Genomic DNA, 17,593 nt, shown 5'->3' with positions numbered 1-17,593 from the left:
GGGCCAAGACAATAAATATGAAAACTGGCTGTGGGACAGCTGTACCCCTGACATATTTGGCAGACAAAAGCAAAAGTGCCCTGTAGAAATGCCTCCTGGGCTGAGGCTACACAGGTGCCCACAGGGAAAACTAGCCCCACTGAAGGCGGCCTCTCCACAGACATTACAGAACACAAGGCAGCACTCCACCCTGGGGTCTGAAGACCCAAACAAAAGCATTAGTACCCCATGAGCAATCGAAAGAGACCTTAAGAAAAGTATTTTAAAAATGATTAAAGACAGAATATGCAACAGAATAAAAATATTAACATCATGGCCAAGCAGTTTCTGAATTGAGCCAGACAGAACATCTAGAAATGCAAAATACATTTGCTTGAAATTAAACACTCAAATGATAAAGTAGAAGACAGGTCACTGAGGGAAGTCCCCAGAGTGCAGTGAAGAGATCAGCGGTCCCCATGGCAGTGGGCTCTGATGGCTGTGTAGCACTTTTAGGTCCAGAGCACTTTCCTTCTCGTGCTGGTAGGCAGGCTGCCGACTAGCCTGGGGGGCCAGTAGGGGAAAGGGTATTATCCTCCTTTCCCAAGAAAACAGGCTCAGAGATTCAGTGATTCATTCAAGCTCTTCCAACAAGGCTTCCAATGCACAGTTCAGAGCTCTCTCAAGGGGACTGTGACAGACACAAGGAAAAGGAGAGTTCTTGGGCTCAAAAAACCAAAGCAACCAAAACCCCTTTTTTGTGTGTGAGACAGACTCTTTGCTCTGTCACTCAGGCTGGGGTGCAGTGGCTTGACCGCAGCTCACTGCAAACTCCACCTCTCAGGTTCAAGCGATTCTCCCACCTCAGCCTCCCAAGTAGCTGGGATTACAGGCATGCACCACCACACCCGGATAATTTTTGTATTTTTAGTAGAGATGGGGTTTCACCATGTTGGTCAAGCTGGTCTCTAACTCCCGACCTCAAGTGATCTGCTCACCTCAGCCTCTCAAAGTGCTGGGATTACAGGTGTGAACCACTACACCTGGCCCAAAGCCCTTTTTTGATGGGGACCATTGGTGGAGTATGGTCCTATTGGTGGCTGAAAATTACAGGAGGATAAAATGGCAAATAAAGAAAAGCATGCTGGTAGCTCATGTAGTGGGCAGCCCCCTGCCTGCAGTGAAATGAGATCCCCATCACAGAGATGTACAGGGGGAAGCTGGCTAGAGGGCCCCAGGCAGGAACTTTTTTTTTTCTTTTTTTTGGAGGTACAGTCTCACTCTGCTGCCCAGGCTGGAGTGCAGTGGTGTGATTCTAGCTCACTGCAACCTCCACCTACTGGGTTCAAGCAATTCTAGTGCCTCAGCTTCCTGAAGAGTTGGGATTACAGGCACCCAACACCACATCCGCTAATTTTTATATTTTCAGTGACAGACGCAAGTATCTCTTACACTAGTGAGACGGGGTTTCCCCATGCTGGCCAGGCTGGCCTCGAACTCTTGACCTCAAGTGATCTGCCCGCTTTAGCCTCCCAAAGTGCTGAGATTACAGGTGTCAGTTACCGTGCCCGGCCTAGGAACATCTTAAAAGGGATTTCTGCACAGGTTAGGGTGGGGAGTGGGGCTCACTCAGATCCTACTCCAAGGTACCTTCCAATTAGGGGACTATAAAATATGACTTTTAGGTTCTGGTCTACTCCCAAAGGAAAAAAGGTCAAAGGGTCAGCAGAAGGTCTTGAAACAACTACTCCAAGCAAGTGAGGGCCCATGTGTCCCCAGGGGCCTCCTGCTTACCGGGCTACAGTCACAGTTCTGGTTGTGACCATGAAGGACAAGGGAAGATGCTGAATGCTTCCTCCAAATCAGCTTGTCAAACAAATTATTGAGTCCGGGAATCAGCTTGAACTCTGCAATCATTCTGTGAACCTGGATGGAATAGGAAGGGAAAAGTATGAAGACAAATGTGCTCGAAAGATCTAGCAAAACCTCGTGCTCAGCACACACGGTAACAATAATCAGGACGAAGGCAGCCATCAGTAGGGGTGCCACGGTTTGAAGAAAACATCCATCTATTCCCTACACCCATACACACTTTTAACTTTGCTCATGAATGTTCACAATAATCCTACAAGTCCTAATATATGGCAGGTCCTATCATAGGAGCTTGAGTTTGGGATGCAGATAGTCCTGCATAAGATTCAACAGTCCTAGGTTTGACTCTTAGCTTTACCATGTGCAAACTTTGTAACCTTAAACAAATTCCTTAAGATTTGTCTCCTCATATCAACATGAAAACGTCCCTGATATTTTGCACTAGGATACATTTCGGCTGAAAGATATAATTATTCAAAAGTAAAACTCTTAAAATCTAGAAAAATCTCTGCAAAAAATTTAAAAAAATGATTTAAGAGTTGGAAAAGCCTTTCTGAAGGATTATACTAAACCTAGAAGCTCAAAAAGAAGCTTGTTGACATCAACCACCCAAACCTTTTAACATTCTGCACAGCAAAACTCAAAATAAGCAAAGTTACAAGCCAAATATGACAAACACAGAACATACGTTGGCAATTCATGCCACAGGAAAAGAAATTCCTGTATAAGGAGTCCTACAAACTTCTCTGATTTTTTCACCTTTTCAGACTGGCAAAGATAACAAAACTTTTTAAGACTGTTGGTGACTTGGGCATCAGGCACATTTACATGCTGTTGGTGGGAGGGCACATTGGTACCACCTGCACAGGGAAGATGGTTTGGCAGTATCTCTAAAATCGTAAATCCATAATCCCTTTAACCAGCAATTCCACTTTAGGAATTTATTCTCAGACAGATCCATATAAATACTAGATGACATATATTTACAACGCTACTCACTACAACATTATTTGTAATGTGCCAAAACAGACATAACCTACACTTCCATCAAAGGGGATTAATGAAATAAATTATGGTATGCCACTCAATGGGATACAAGGCACCAGTAAAAAAGAATCAAAGTGTTTTTTCACGTTGTGAACTAAACAACTGCCAAGAGATAGTACTGGGAAACCAAGTGTGTTTATGCTACATTACTGATCATGTTAAAAAAAAAAAGAGGAATATAATTTGCCTCTGTCAGCATAAAATATCTCTAGAATGATACACTAATAACTGGTAAAACTATCTGCTTCATGGAACCATTAGAATGTCAAGGATCAGAGGTGAGAGAGGCTTCACTGATACTAATTTATATCTTTTAAAACAGAACTACAGGAGTGATTTCCCTATTAAAATGTGTTTCTATAACAGAAAGCTATTGCTAGCCCTTCTTGGGGCTGTTATAAGGATCAAGTCAGAAAGCAGACGCAAAGCTCAGCACACAGCACCAATGCTCCATTACTGTCATTTTACAACAGGGAGGAGAAGTTCAGCAAGACCAGCCTGGGCAAGGTCAGTGACTGCAACAGCACCTAATTCAGGTGTTCTGATCCTAAGTATTATCCTTTCTAGCCCACTACAGGTATGCATTTATCTTGGGAGACCAGAACCTGACAAAGACAACCCTGGCAGCCTCCATTCTCATGGACCTCTTCTTTCAACATATTAGGTTGGTGTAGAAATAACTGCAGTTTCTGCCACTGAAAGTAACGGAGGTAACTATTCTCTTCCTAATGGAAATCACAGCCTCTGGCCAGTATTAGACACATAAGCAGCCCAGAATCTGTCAGCCTGAGGCCGATGTAAAATGACACCTGCTCTGCCACTCAGGCCTTTACTAAAACCCAGCCTGGGTCTACCTTGCTCTGCTTAACTAGGAGTGGGGAAGTATGATTGGCATCTATGGTGTTCACCAAGCCCTGTGCCTTCCTGTCACACTCCAAAGAGCCCTAAGCCAGGCCTAGGTCACACAGCTATAAAACGTTGCTGCAATGGTCCAAAAATTTCATCCAGTGCAATTTCCTCACTGCACAGACTAGAAACCCAGCTTAAAGAGATTAGGGGTGAGTCACAAGCTGGGAAGAGAAGGGCCTTCTGAGGCAGACTTGGACTTGACCCTGGGTCTTCTAAAGTCCAGGCTAGTGCTTGGGTTTGAGGTTTCTATTACATTATTTCCCTTTTCTCTTGACAATACCAGCTTCTTGGCTGGGCATGGTGGCTCACACCTATAATCCCAGCACACTGGGTGGCCAAGGCGGGCAGATTATCTGAGCTCAGGAGTTTGAAACTAGCCTGGGCAACATGGTGAAACCCTGTATCAACTAAAAATACAAAAAAAATTAGCCAGGCATGGTGGAGTGTGCCTGTAATCCCACCTACTTGGAGGGCTGAGGCAAGAGGATTGCTTGAGCCTGCGAGGCAGAGGTTGCAGTGAGCTGAGATCGCGCCACTGCATCACTCTAGCCTAGGTGGCAAAACAAGACTGTCTCAGAAAAAAAGGAAAAAAAAAAAATCAGCTTCTTCACCTGTAAAATTTGTAAAACAAATTTTACTTGAAGAATGCATTATCCCTACTCTCAGGTCCGGTCCCATAGCCTGCTCTATAGCAGGTTGCTGGGCAGGTGGGCAAATTGAAGCACCACTCTTTCTGAGGCAGCAGCAGGTAAGAGCTCAGGCTTTGCAGTCAGCCAGCCTGGGGTTCACAAGATAGCTCTGTGACCCTGAGCAACATCCTTTGAGCCTGAGTCCCTTGACAGAAAAGACGATGGGGGACAATGGAGCTGCTGAAAAGGCTCAATGAAGTAATGTGGAAACTACTCAGGGCACTAAAAGAAACGACTGCTACATGGCTGATTTTCATTAGCACCAGAGGGATGAAACTTGACAGAATTTGGGGAGACTTTCCAGTCTTGAGATTTCAATTTGGCCAAGAATGGTCAAAGAACTTGGCCCAACTGCCCATTAACAAGAAGGCCACTTTAAGGAGGACGCCTTCTGTGAGGCCTCGCCAAGGAAACCCTTTCCCTTGCTACCCAGTGTAGGCAGGATCTGGGAACCTGGGTCCTCACGGTGCCCAGCACACAGCAGAAACTCAGAAAAGGCTGACTGTGCAAATGAGAACATGCTGGTGAAACAGTGGTTTTCAGGGGGCAGGATTTCAAGGTCACTAATGGTCCCTTCCCAAGGAGGCAGCACTGTAATCATGTAGTTTAACTCCAGACCGTAACAACTCACAGCAACTTGGCAATAAGGAGGCCCGGGGAACAGGGAACTGCTGTGAGAGGGCAGAAAGAGGAGACAGGGCAGCAGAGTTTAAATGCTGGCTCTATTCAGGCCTGTCCCCCGAGAGCACAACCTATTTTGCCCCGGCTTTCTCAAGAATCAAGTGTGGTGACACAGACTCACCGACTCACTACCTGTTGTGTAACTTACTAAATGCCTGAACATTCAAATACAAGTAAATGTGAAAGTACCTCAAAAAAGTAATAGCACTCAACACATAGAATTACTGTCCCTACAATTATTTCAAATATAAGTAACTGTGAAAGTGCCCCAAAAAAGTAACAGCGCTCAACGCATAGAAGCTGTACCTACAAGAATATTTTTTATAAAAAACATGCTCCGTATTGAAGGAAGGGACACCAATGCTGTGGCTATCAGTGTGGGATCTTATTCAGGGTCCTGTTTTAAATATAACCACATGTTGAGGACTCCCAAAGTGACACCTCCAGCCTTGCCATCTCCCCAACACCAGCTGTAGGTAATCAATCTAACTGCCAATTTTAAGAGACACCCTGAATCTACCTTGTGCAAAACGGAACTCCCCATCTTCCTCCCTAAGCCTGCTCCTCCACCCCTTACCTGAAAGCTTTAACCATCTCAACACATGGCAAATCCATTCTCTCAGTTATTTGGGCAAAAAAACCTTGGGAGTCACCCTTAACTCCTTTCCTCACTCTTATGTTCACATCCAAACCATCAGCAAATCCTATCTTTTAAAATGTATCCAGAATGCAAGCATCTCCACCAGTCCCACCAACAAAGCGCTGGTCCTAGCTGCTATCACCTCTTGGCCCTATTATGAGAGCCCCTGATGGTTGTCCTATTCCCTTCCTTGCTGTTTCCAGTCTTTCCCAGAGCAGTCAGAGGGATGATTTCTCACTTCACTCAGAGAAAAAACCAAAGTCTTTAAAATGGCCTCTGGCAGCTTTACATGACCTGGCCCCTGCGAGCCCTCAGCCCTCCTGTCCCCTGGCTGCTTGCTCCAGGCCGCCCCCTAGGTGCCTCACTGTTCCGCCGACTATGTATCCTCCTCCCCAGGGCACTGCCCCTTCCCATCTGGTAGGCTCCTTCCTCCTCTTCTGGACATTTTCATCCTCACTTGTAAAATACAGGTAACCTGCACCTCTGTCACCCAGACTTGTGATAGTCCAGTGTTTGACTCAGAAAGGTGTGGAAGGACTGCTGAGCCCCCAGCCTCTCCTCCCTGAGATGCCTGGTTTCCCTCCTAGGAGAAGGGCGTAGTCTGCAGAAAAAGGCTACTTTTCAACAGTCTTGGGCAGGCGGGCCACACTCTTCCAGGCCCTTCTCCCACTGTAGGTTATGGGCCCTTCCTCCCCGATCTTGGAACTACTTCAAGGCTCAGGGAAGCCCTGCACATCTGGAGCCCCCGTACTTGCCCCATTTTCATAAGCAGACAGAGCTCTGGGCTCTGTCCCACCACCTTGAGCCCACAGGAGGTTGGCAAGGCCTCCAGCACATCCACAGGGCCAGTCTTGCCAGTCTTCAACCCTTTAGTCTTCATATCACAGAGGCAAGCTGCCTGCTCCTGCCCTGAGCACCAACCAGTACTGCCTCTAGACATGCTCCACACAGTAAGGCACAATGGAAAGACTCCATTTCTGCAATCAGCCTGGTTTCCTTATGAGTAGAACGGAAGGAGGAATACCCCTATGCTTTGCCAGGCTAGAGTGAAAGCCATTCCACAGAAGGCCCAGTGGAGTACCAGGCATACCATTAGCACCCAAGCAGCACCTGCTCCCCATGTCCTGAGACCTTGGAGAGGGGCCCACCTGGTTTCGTTGACGCCCCATCAGCAGCACGCAGAGGACATAGAGCACTTCCAGTTTGTACATGATCTCATGCATAATCTTCATTGACTGGGGCAGCTGGGTCCTGGCTGACGTGTGAGGCAGGCCATTCTCCTCAGAAGCCCCTGGAGGAGGGAACACAATGGAGGCTGACATAGCCACCAGAGAGAAGATTGAGTCATGGCTTGTGGGGAAACACATTTCTGCCCCTCAAACCTGCTCTGAACAGACTTGAGGTAACACAGCCATTCAGCTAGGCCTTGAGCCTAAAACAGAGGCTCTAAAAGCTACAAAACTCCCTCCAAACCCCGAGGAGCCAGGCAAGCTCAGGGACTCGGAAAAATGGACTCTGCAGTAGCTGCGTCTCATCAACTTTAACATAAAGTAAAAATATTCAGACACAGTAACACAGTAACATGACCCATCCCTCCCTGCTTATCCCTTCCTCCTGCCACCAGCCAGACCCCCCAGAAAGTACCCAGGCAGATGTCTGACAGCAAATTCTGTGGAACTCTCTTCAAGTCGCAAATGGCTCTACTTACTTGGTTCTTCTGCTGAGATTCCATGAGGGAACACTGCTGAAGCCTGAGAGGGATCCCTTTTGAAGAATCCCCCCCACCACCACCCCATTTTTTAAAAGAAGAACCATATAAATTTTTCTAAAGGTTCAACTTTCTAAAGCAGACTGGGTATCATAATTGATGCTACTGATGCAGATGAACAGATATCTACAGGCAGATTACCATTTTAATCAATGTCATTACTGCTAACATCAACAGCAACTAATATTTATGGGACGCTTGTGTGTCAGACTTGCTGGCTTTGTAACTGTGGGAAAGTCACCTCCTCACTAGGCCTTAGACTGCTCTGTATTACTGCAGCAGACAGCTAGGGTTATAACCTGTGAGGATTCAATGGGAACAAAAGAGAAGCCCAGCATCTGATTCTTAGGAAGCCCCCAGTCTCACTCTGTCACCCAGGCTGGAGTGCAGTGGTGCGACCTCAGCACCGTGCAACCTCTGCCTCCTGGGTTCAAGCGATTCTCCTGCCTCAGCCTCCCAATTTGCTGGGATTACAGGCACATGCCACCACACCTGGCTAATTTTTCTATTTGCAATAGAGACGTAGTTTCACCATATTGGCCAGGCTGGTCTCAAACTCCTGACCTCAAGTGATCGGCCTGCCTCGGCCTCCCAAAGTGCTGGGATTACAGGTATGAGCTACCGTACCTGGCCTAGATCCCTATTATATTAAGAGGGCACTGGTCAGAGTCAGGAGAGGCTAGGTGATCTTAGCAGAGTGACTTCCCTTGTTTCCTCATCTTTAAGGTGAAAGGATGAATCAGTAACTGTCAAGGTCCTCTCAAGCTCCTACAGAAACTGTTTCCCTAGTAGCCTTTGCAAAGGCCTCTATGTTCAGGTAAGGCTCATACAGAAGACACAGTGATACTCTGCAAAGTATTAAGACGGAAAAACCTAACCTATTCCGGCCAGGTGTGGTGGCTCATGCCTACAATCCCAGCACCTGGGGAGGCCAAAGTGGGTGGATTGCTTGAACCCAGGAGTTTGAGACCAGCTGGACAACACAGTGAAACCTCATCTCTACAAAAAACTATTAAAAAGTAGCTGGGCATGGTGGCATGCACCTGTGGTCCCAGCTATTCAAGAGGCAGAGGTGGGAGGAGGACTGCTTGAGCCAAGAAGGTGAAGGTTGCAGTAAACCAACAGAGATCACGACACTGCACTTCAGCCTAAGCAACAGAGCCAGACCCTGTCGCAAAGAGAGAGAGAGAGAGAGAGAGAGAGAGAGAGAGAGAGAGAGAGAGAAAGAATCTAACTGGTTTTATCCTACAGACTTGGAACTGTTTTTCCCAGCCATGTTAAAATCACGACCCTAGAAGATGACAAGCTGCTGCATGGCACAGTAGTTAAGAGCACAGATACTGAAGCCAGACTACTGGGTTTGAATACCATTCACTAGCTGGGTGGTCTTCAGTAAATCAGCTGCTTCAGTATCCATCCGCTTTTGCTAAACAGCAATAATGACACGCATACTTACCCCTTAATGCTGTAAGGAGTAGAGGAATATACTGAAGATGCCTGGAGCAACGCCCCACACAAGTAAGCAACATATAAACCAAATAGAAGTTAAGTTCTCAGAAAACAGTTTTTCTGCTAATGCTTGCTACTTTATTTTCTTATTTTTGATCTCTAAGCTTTTAATGAGAACTAAAGTGGCAGGAGGCAAAGACTCAGGAAAAATTTACTGGAGAAATTTTTAATTTAAGAGATTCTATCTACTCATATTTATTCTCCTGTACCTTGGGCAGAAAACCACAGTTACTCAATTTCCATGTTAGGACTCCTTGGCCCAGCTCCCAGAACAGTTAAGTGTCAACTAATCTGTGAAGTGAACCTGAAGGACTATCATGCAGAATCCTGCCTATGTTGTGCACTGCTGTGTGACCTTGCGTGCTTGGCACCCTCGGCACCCGGCCTTTGGTGCTCTAGGGAGTCCTGCAGGAAGGATGTTTATGGAAGCAGTGGGCACAGCGTGCTGCACACAAGTCCTACTCAGAAATGAATGTCTGGGAAGAAAGAGACGGGGCAGCTTGACGCCTCTCCAAGTCACCACCAACTTTTGGTGCCTGGCTTGCACAGACCTGACAGATTGTCTGGGATAAATATTTTCAAGAAACAGTCTCCAAAGCAATGGCTAGAGCTTAGCAACAACGTCAGTCCCAAGGATGAGGATGGAAAACCAGCCTGTGCTTCCTTCTAAGTCTCTTGGGTCTGCTGTACTGACTAGAGCGGTCACCACTCTGTCTGCACTGCACTCCATTTTCTGTGGTCATGCACATTCACATTTTTTTTTAAAACAGCTTTGAGCTACAATGTACATACTATGCAATTCATCCATTTAATTAACCATGAAACTGTGATTTTTTTTTTTAAGATAGTTACAGAGTAGTTACACAGCCATTATCACAGTCAATTTTACAATATCTTCATCACCCCCAAAAAGGAGCCTTGGACTTGTTACCAGTCACTTCGTATTTCCCACCAAACCCCTTTGCTCTAGGCAACCATGAAACTATTTTCCGTCTCTATGCAACTGCCTATTCAGGACACTTCATATTAATTAACTCATATAATAAGTGGTCTTTCGTGACTGCTTCTTTCACCTAGCACAATGTTTTCAAGGTTTACCAATGTTGTAGCACGTATCTGTATTCCATTTTTTTATTGCTGAATAATACCCTCTAGTATGAATATATCACATACTGGCTTGGTACAGTGGCTCATGCCTGTAATTCCAGCATTTTGGGAGGCCAAGGTGGGAGGATCATTTGAGCCCAGGAGTTTGAGCCCAGCTTGGGTAATATAGCAAGACCTTGTCTCTACAAAAAAAAAAAAATTAGCTGGGCGTGGTGGCATGCACCTGTGTTTTCAGCTACTCGGGAGGCTGAGGTGGGAGGACAGCTGTGCCTGGGAGGTGGAGGCTGCAATGAGCTGTGATCACATCACTGCACTCTAGCCTGGGCGACAGAGCAAGAAGAACTTGTCTCAAAAAAAAAGTATACCATATCCTGTTTATTCATTAATCAGCTGATAGTCATTTGGGTTATTTCCATAGTTTGGCTATTATGAATATGCTGTGATGAACATTCCTGAACAAGTTTTTGTATATTTTCATTTCTCTTGGCTGTATTCCTGGGAGTAGGATTCTGGGCCCTATGACATAACAGCATGTTTAAGCTTTTGAGGAACTGATAGACTATTTCCTAAAGTGGCTTCACTATTTTACATGCCCACTAATAGTGAATGAGGGTTCTGATTTCTCCATATTCTTGCCCACCCTTATTATCCACCTTTTTTGATGATAACCATTCTAGTGAGTCTGAAATAGTATATCACTGTGGGTTTTTTTTTTTGTTTTTCCTCTATCACCTAGACTGAAGTGCAATGGCAGGATCATAGCTCACTGCAGCCTTCAACTCTGGGCCCAAACAATCCTCCCACCTCACCCTCCCAAGTTGAAGTTGCCAGGACTATGGGCATGTGCCACCATGCCTGGCTAACCAAAAAACATTTTTTTTTTTTGTAGAGATGAGGTCTTGCTCTGTTGTTCAAGCTGGTCTTGAACAATCCTCCTGCCTCGGCCTCCCAAAGTGTTGGGATTACAGGTGAGAGCCACTGTGCCTGGTCTCACTGTGGTTTTGATTTGCATTTCTCTGATGTTGAACATTTTTCACCGGCTTACTAATTATTTGTATATCTTCTGTGGAGAAACGTCTATTCAGATCCTTTGTCTATATTTTGAAATGGGTTGTCTTTTTGAGTTACGGGAGTTCTTTATAAGTTCTAGATACAAATCCCTTCTTAGATATACGGTTTGCAAAAATGTCCCACTCTGCCTTCCCCACAAAAAATGTTCTTCCATTCTGTGGGTTCTCTTTTCAGTTTCTTGATGTTTTCTGAGGCACAAAATTTTAATTTTGATGAAGTCCAATTTATTATTTATCTGGTTGCTTGTGCTTCAGATGTCATGTGTATGACATCTAAATTGTCAAATCCAAGGTCATGAAGTTTTATCCTTATATTTCCTTCTAAGGGTTTTATAGGTTGAGCTCTTACATTTAGGTCTTTGACTCTTTTAATTCTGTGTACCATGTGAGGCAGGGGATCTAACTTCATTCTTTTGCATGTGGACAGCAAATGGTCCCAGTACTATTTGTTGAAAAGCCTACTGTTTCTGCCACTGAATGGTCTTGGTATCTGTAGAAGATCGGTTGATCATAATAAGCATGAGGGTTTATTTCTGAACTCTCAAAAACATTCCATTGATCACTATGTCTATCCTCAGGCCAGCAGCACAGTGTCTTGATTGCAGCTTTGTGGTCAGTTTTTGAATCAGAAAGTGAGTTCTCTTAGGTGTTTTGTTTTTTCTGGGACACAGTCTTACTGTCACCCAGGCTGAAGTGCAGTGGCATTGTCACAGGTTACTGCAGCCTCAAACTCCTGGGTTCAAGCTACCCTTCCACCTCAGCCTCGTGAGTAGCTGGGTCTATAGGTGGGTGCCATCATGCTTGACTTTTTTTCTTTTTGGAGACGGAGTCTCATCCTGTCATCCAGGCTGGAGTGCAATGCGTGATCTCGGCTCACTGTACACTCTGCCTCCTGGGTTCAAACAATTCTCCTGCCTCAGCCTGCCAAGTAGCAGGTGGCACACGCCACCACGTCCAGTTAATTTTTTTTTTTTATCTTTAGTAGAGACAGGGTTTCACCATGCTGGTCAGACTTGGTCTCGAACTTCTGACCTCATGATCTGCCCGCCTCAGCCTCCCAAAGTGCTGGGATCACAGGCATGAGCCACCATGCCCAGCCCAAATTTTTTAATTTTTTGAAGAGACAGGAGTTTCATGATGTTACTTAGGCTGGTCTTAAACTCCTGAGGCCAAGCGATCCTCCTGCCTCAGCCTCCCAAATGCTGGGATTATAGGCATGAGCCACTGCACCCAGCCCATTTTTCAAAGCCGTTTTTGTTAATCTGAGTCTCCTGCATTTCCATATGAATTTTAGGATCAACTAGTCCATTTCTGCAAAGTAGTCAGAGATTTCTGACAGAAAATGTGTTGGATCTGTAAGGCCGATCTGTAGATTGGAATGGGAATACTGCTACCTTAATATTAATCTTCTGGTTCAAAGACATGGGATGTCTTTACATTTATTTAGGGTTTAATTCCTTTCAATGATGTTTTGGAATTTTCAGAGTATAAGTTTTACACTTGTTAAGTTCATATGTATTTTATTTTTTGATGCTATTGTAAATAAAACTGTTTTCTTAATTTCATTTTTGGTTTGTTGACTGCTATGTATAGAAATACTACTCATTTTTTAATATTAGCCTTGTATTCTGAACCTTTGTTGAATCTGTTTATTAGCTTATTGGTTTTTGTAGGTTCCTTAGGTTTTTCTACATATAAGATAATCCCATCTGTGAATAGTTTCACTACTCTTCTAATTTGCATGCCTTTAATTCCTTTTCTCGCCTAACAGCCCTAGCCAGAACCTCCAATACAATGCTGAAGAGAAGTGGCAAGGGCACTGCCACTTCCAGATACGATCAGGAGCTCACCTTGTTCCTGATTTTAGTGGGAGAAGCTTTCAATTTTTTGTCTTTAGGTGTCCTGTTAGCCATGGGTTTTTTTGTAAATGCCCTTTAACAGGCTGAGGAAGTTCTCTTCTGAGTTTTTGTTTCCACTATGAAGGGGTGTTGGATTTTGTCAAATGCTTTTCTGCGTCTATTCAAACGATGATGTGGTTTTTGTCCTTTATTCTATTAATATGGTATATTATATAAGCTGATTTTCAAATGTTGAACCAAACTTGCATAAATCCATTTGGTCATGGTATACAATCCTTGTATGTTGCTGTAGTTGGTGTGCTAGTATTTGCTGAGGACTTTTGCACCTATAATCATAAGAGACACCAGTCTTGTGATGTCTTTGTCTTGTTTTAGTATCATGATAATACAACCTCAAAGAATAAGTTAGGAACTGTTCCTTCCTCCTTTATTTTATATTTGAGTCTGGAAAGTATTGGTGTTAATTCTTCTTGAAACACTTGGTAGAATTAACGAGTGAAGCTGTGTGGGCCAGGACTTTTCCTTATGGGCAGTTTTTCGTTATTTATTCAATCTTGTTGTTGTATTTCTTTCAGATTTTCTGTTTCTTCCTGGGTTAGCTGCGGTAGTCTGTGTCTTTCTTTTAACTTGCCCACTGTGTTAATTTATAGGCATACGTTGTTTACAGTATTCCCTTACAGTCCTTTTACTTTCCTAAGGTTGGTTGTAATGTACCTTCTTTCATTTCTAATTTAGTGATCTGAGCCTTTCTTTTTTGCTCAGTGTGGCTAAAAGTTTGTCAACTTTGTTGATCTTTCTAAAAATTACCTTTAAAAAAATTGCCTTTGGTTTTGTAGATTTTCTCTGCTGTTTTTCTATTCTCTATTTCACCAGTTTTCACTCTAATCCTATTACTTCCTTTTCACCTTGAGATGTTTGTTCTTTTTCCAATGACTTAAGGTAGAAGTTTAGATTTTTGGAAAAATGTTGGGATTTATAGCTTTAAAGTTCCCTCTAAGCATGCTTTAGCTGCATCCCATAAGTTTGATATATAGCGTCATTTTCATTTGTCTCAAAATATTTTTTTTTTCTCTCAGACAGAATCTTGCTCTGTCACACAGGCTGGAGTGTATCTCGGCTCACAGAAGTACATATGCAGTTCATATCTACTGCTGGGTCTTACCAGTAAATTTTTCATTTTGATTATTATACTACTCTTACTTTTGTTATTTATTTATTTATTTTTTTTGAGATAAAGTCACCTAGGCGCAACTGCAGTGGCACAATCTCAGCACACTGTGACCCCCACCTCCCAGGTTCAAGCGATTCTCAAGCCTCAGCCACCCAAGTAGCTGGGATTATAGGTATGCACCACCACGCCCAGCTAATTTTTGAATTTTTAATAGAGATGGAGCTTTGCCATGTTGGCCTGGCTGGTCTTGAATTCCTGGCCTCAAGTGATCTGTTCACCTCAGCCTCCCAAAGTGCTAGGATTATAGGCATGAGCCACGACACCTGGCCTGATTTACACTTCAACTCCAGAACTTCCACTGGGCTCTTTTTAAACTCTTCCTATCTTTTTATTGTTATCTATTTAATGACACATTATCAAATAGTCCTTTACTTTGTCAAGCAGCTTTAGTTCTTTGATCATATTTTTAATGTCTGCTTTGAAGTCACTGTTAAATCTGGCATCTGGACCCTTTCGCAGGCAATTTCTGTCACTTGCTTTTTCTTGTGTATAGGTTACACTTTCCTGTTTTTTGAGTCTCTATTTTTGTTAAAAACTGGACATTTTTGACTGGGCGAGGTGGCTCACACCTGTAATCCTAGCACTTTGGGGGGCCGAGGTGGGTGGATTGCCTGAGCTCAGGAGTTCAATACCAGCCATACCAGCCTGGGCAACTCAGTAAAACCCTCTCTCTACTAAAATACAAAAAATTAGCCAGCCGTGGCGGCATGTGCCTATAATCCCAGCTACTCGGGAGGCTGAGACAGGAGAATCACTTGAACATCGGAGGCAGAGGTTGCAGTGAGCTGAGATTACACCACTGCACTCCAGCCTGGGCGACAGAGTGAGATTGTCTCCAAAAAAAAAAAAGAGACATTTTAGGTAATATACTGTAGCAACTCTGCATACTGATCCCCCGCTCCTTCAGGGCTTGTTATTGTTATTTGCTTATTTATTAGTTTAGTAACTTGGCTAGGCTATTTTAATAAAGTCTCTTTCTCCAAAAGACTGGTGAAGGTTTTAATGTTGTGCCTCAGAGAGTGCAGTCTTGGGCATGTACAGAGTCTCCCTGGGATGACATTCAGCCAGGCTGTCTTTGACTGGCTCTTTCCATGACCTCTCTGTTAAGCTTTCTGCCTCTCCTGGTATCACATCCAGTTGTTAGGCTCTACTAGCTGCAGTCTTGACTGTTTTTGACAATGCCCTGGAGTATAAACTGCTCCAAAGTCTAATTCAATTAAATTCAGGAAGGGGTAATTTTTGAAACTGAGCTTTGTTCTAACCTTAGGAGAGTTCTTCTCAGCTGTCTCTTTCCCTGGTTCTCTGGTGAACTAGCTGGCCTGTAGACCACCCTGTTCTTAATTAAGAAGAGGTACCTGACTGGGTGCAGTGGCTCATGCCTATAATCCTAGCACTCTGAGAAGGCAAAGGCAGGTGAATCTGTCTCTATCCAAAAAAAGAGAAAATATAAAAAATAAAAGAGTGAAAAAAAAATAAGAGGTATCTGTCTCTTTATTTGCTTATCATCTCCTTAGGCATGAACTTCCCTAGACCCTGTTCTTAACTGCCTCTCTCCCTGGGCAAATTCTCAGAGCAGGGTCAGTAGTCTCTAGTCTTCTGAGCTTGCCTCTCCCAGTGTAAAACCTTTGTATATCATCAAGCTACGGCAAAGGTGAGACAGCCATAGAATCCTTAGCCTGAAGTATGTGGGACAGAGCTTCCATACTGTTGAGTGTGGCATGGAGGTGGGGCGAGGAAGGAAGCCTCTGATCTCTTTGCCATACTCACCGAGAACTTAGCCTCTTTAATTTGGAGCTGGACGGAGTAAGAAAAGTTGGTGGCCTGCTACTCCCCATGAGATACCTACTCCTTGTTTGGGAGCAGAGAATTCCTGGGTTTGTATATTCTGAACCCATCCTGCTGGCCAGAGTCAAATCCTTCAGGGATGGGCACCTAACCAAAGATAGGCCAGAGTCCTTTACCAGGAAGCTGGAGCTGAGACGGGGAGTCTTCTTATTTACTAGGCAGTCTTCTGCCTAGTCCCATCAAGGGGACCAGGAAAAGGCAGGGTACAATGAGAGAGAAGACTAAAGAAACACCGTAGAAAGAAAAAGAAACGAGGAGAGAAGTTTCCAGGTTCCTAAGAATGCTCTGGTTACTGGTTCTTGTCAGTCCCTGAGACACAGCAGTCTCAGGTCTGCAATAAAGCCCTTCTCCCTGAAATCAGATCCACTTTGGGGTGTTCAGTGGGGTTTCTGTAACAAGCTGTCAAGAGTCTTAATAGACACAGTCTATAATTGCCTTGAGGAAAATTCTACTTTGAGCAAATCTCAAATTAATCCTTCCTTAGAAAGGAAGGCAAGAATGGTCCCAGGGGCCCAAGGAAAAGCTCGTGATCACTAAGGGAGTGATCCTCCCATACCTTGATTGTGTTCTGACTCCTCATTGGCCACTCGCATCAGGGCATCTAGCACCAAAGCATTGTCTAGCCATGTGTACCACTCCTCCAACTCCTGAAGAAAGCTGGCTGTTCCCGTTGACTCTGACACCTTTCGAGTCGCCAGTTTGCAAAGCCGCTCAACAAAGCCAGGGATGCTGAGAAGGGCCGCTGCCAGGAAGAAAACGAGAAAATTTTCAAAACAGAGACAAGCAAAACTACCCCTAAAACCCTAACAAACAATCTGCGTGACAGGAACAATTCTTCCTCTGATGGCAGCTAGTTAAAGCTACTCTTTTAAAATGAAATGCCAAGCCAAGGTAAAATAGTAATTATGTTATAGGCATAAGCTCAATTTTTAGCAGGTACAGGAAAGCAATCTTTATCTATTAGGAATAAAATTAGAGTAATCTGTATGCCTTAAATTTGTGTGTCTTTGAGCCAAGAGGTCAATTTCTGGGAATTTACTATAAGAAAATAGCCAGTCATATTACATAAGGACATCTGTATAAAGAGGCTCACTGATGTGGTTTCTGTAACAGCAAAAAGGTGAAGATAACTAAATGTTTATCAACAGGTGATTAATTAAATACATCAATACATTTATGCAATGGAATATTACACAGATGTTAAAAATGATGACACACACATATTTATATAGTGACTCAAACAGCTGTTAAAATTTACTTGTTAGGCCGGGCGCGGTGGCTCAAGTCTGTAATCCTAGCACTTTGGGAGGCCGAGGCGGGTGGATCACGAGATCAAGAGATCGAGACCATCCTGGTCAACATGGTGAAACCCCGTCTCTACTAAAAA

General features: G+C 44.1%; 1 protein-coding gene across 4 annotated transcripts in view; it reads right to left on the bottom strand.

The window, feature by feature from the left end:
* Nucleotides 1–17,593, bottom strand: part of LOC108292637 (transient receptor potential cation channel subfamily C member 4 associated protein) — a 78,813-nt gene that overhangs the window by 11,845 nt on the left and 49,375 nt on the right. For 3 of the 4 annotated variants that reach the window (XM_017513643.2, XM_037733092.1, XM_017513652.2), the window contains exons 8-10: nucleotides 16,763–16,948; nucleotides 6,966–7,132; nucleotides 1,774–1,905 (exon numbers count right to left, since the gene is read on the bottom strand). In XM_017513643.2, coding sequence (XP_017369132.1) covers nucleotides 1,774–1,905; nucleotides 6,966–7,132; nucleotides 16,763–16,948 — 485 coding nt within the window. The remainder of the gene's footprint in view (nucleotides 1–1,773; nucleotides 1,906–6,965; nucleotides 7,133–16,762; nucleotides 16,949–17,593) is intronic. The other variant, XM_017513662.2, reaches the window with a different exon arrangement.

The sequence above is a fragment of the Cebus imitator genome, unplaced genomic scaffold (assembly GCF_001604975.1).
Source record: "Cebus imitator isolate Cc_AM_T3 unplaced genomic scaffold, Cebus_imitator-1.0 Scaffold18, whole genome shotgun sequence".
Classification (NCBI taxonomy): domain Eukaryota; kingdom Metazoa; phylum Chordata; class Mammalia; order Primates; family Cebidae; genus Cebus; species Cebus imitator.
Note: the sequence above shows the minus strand (reverse complement) of the source record. Positions and strands in the feature narration are given on the sequence as shown.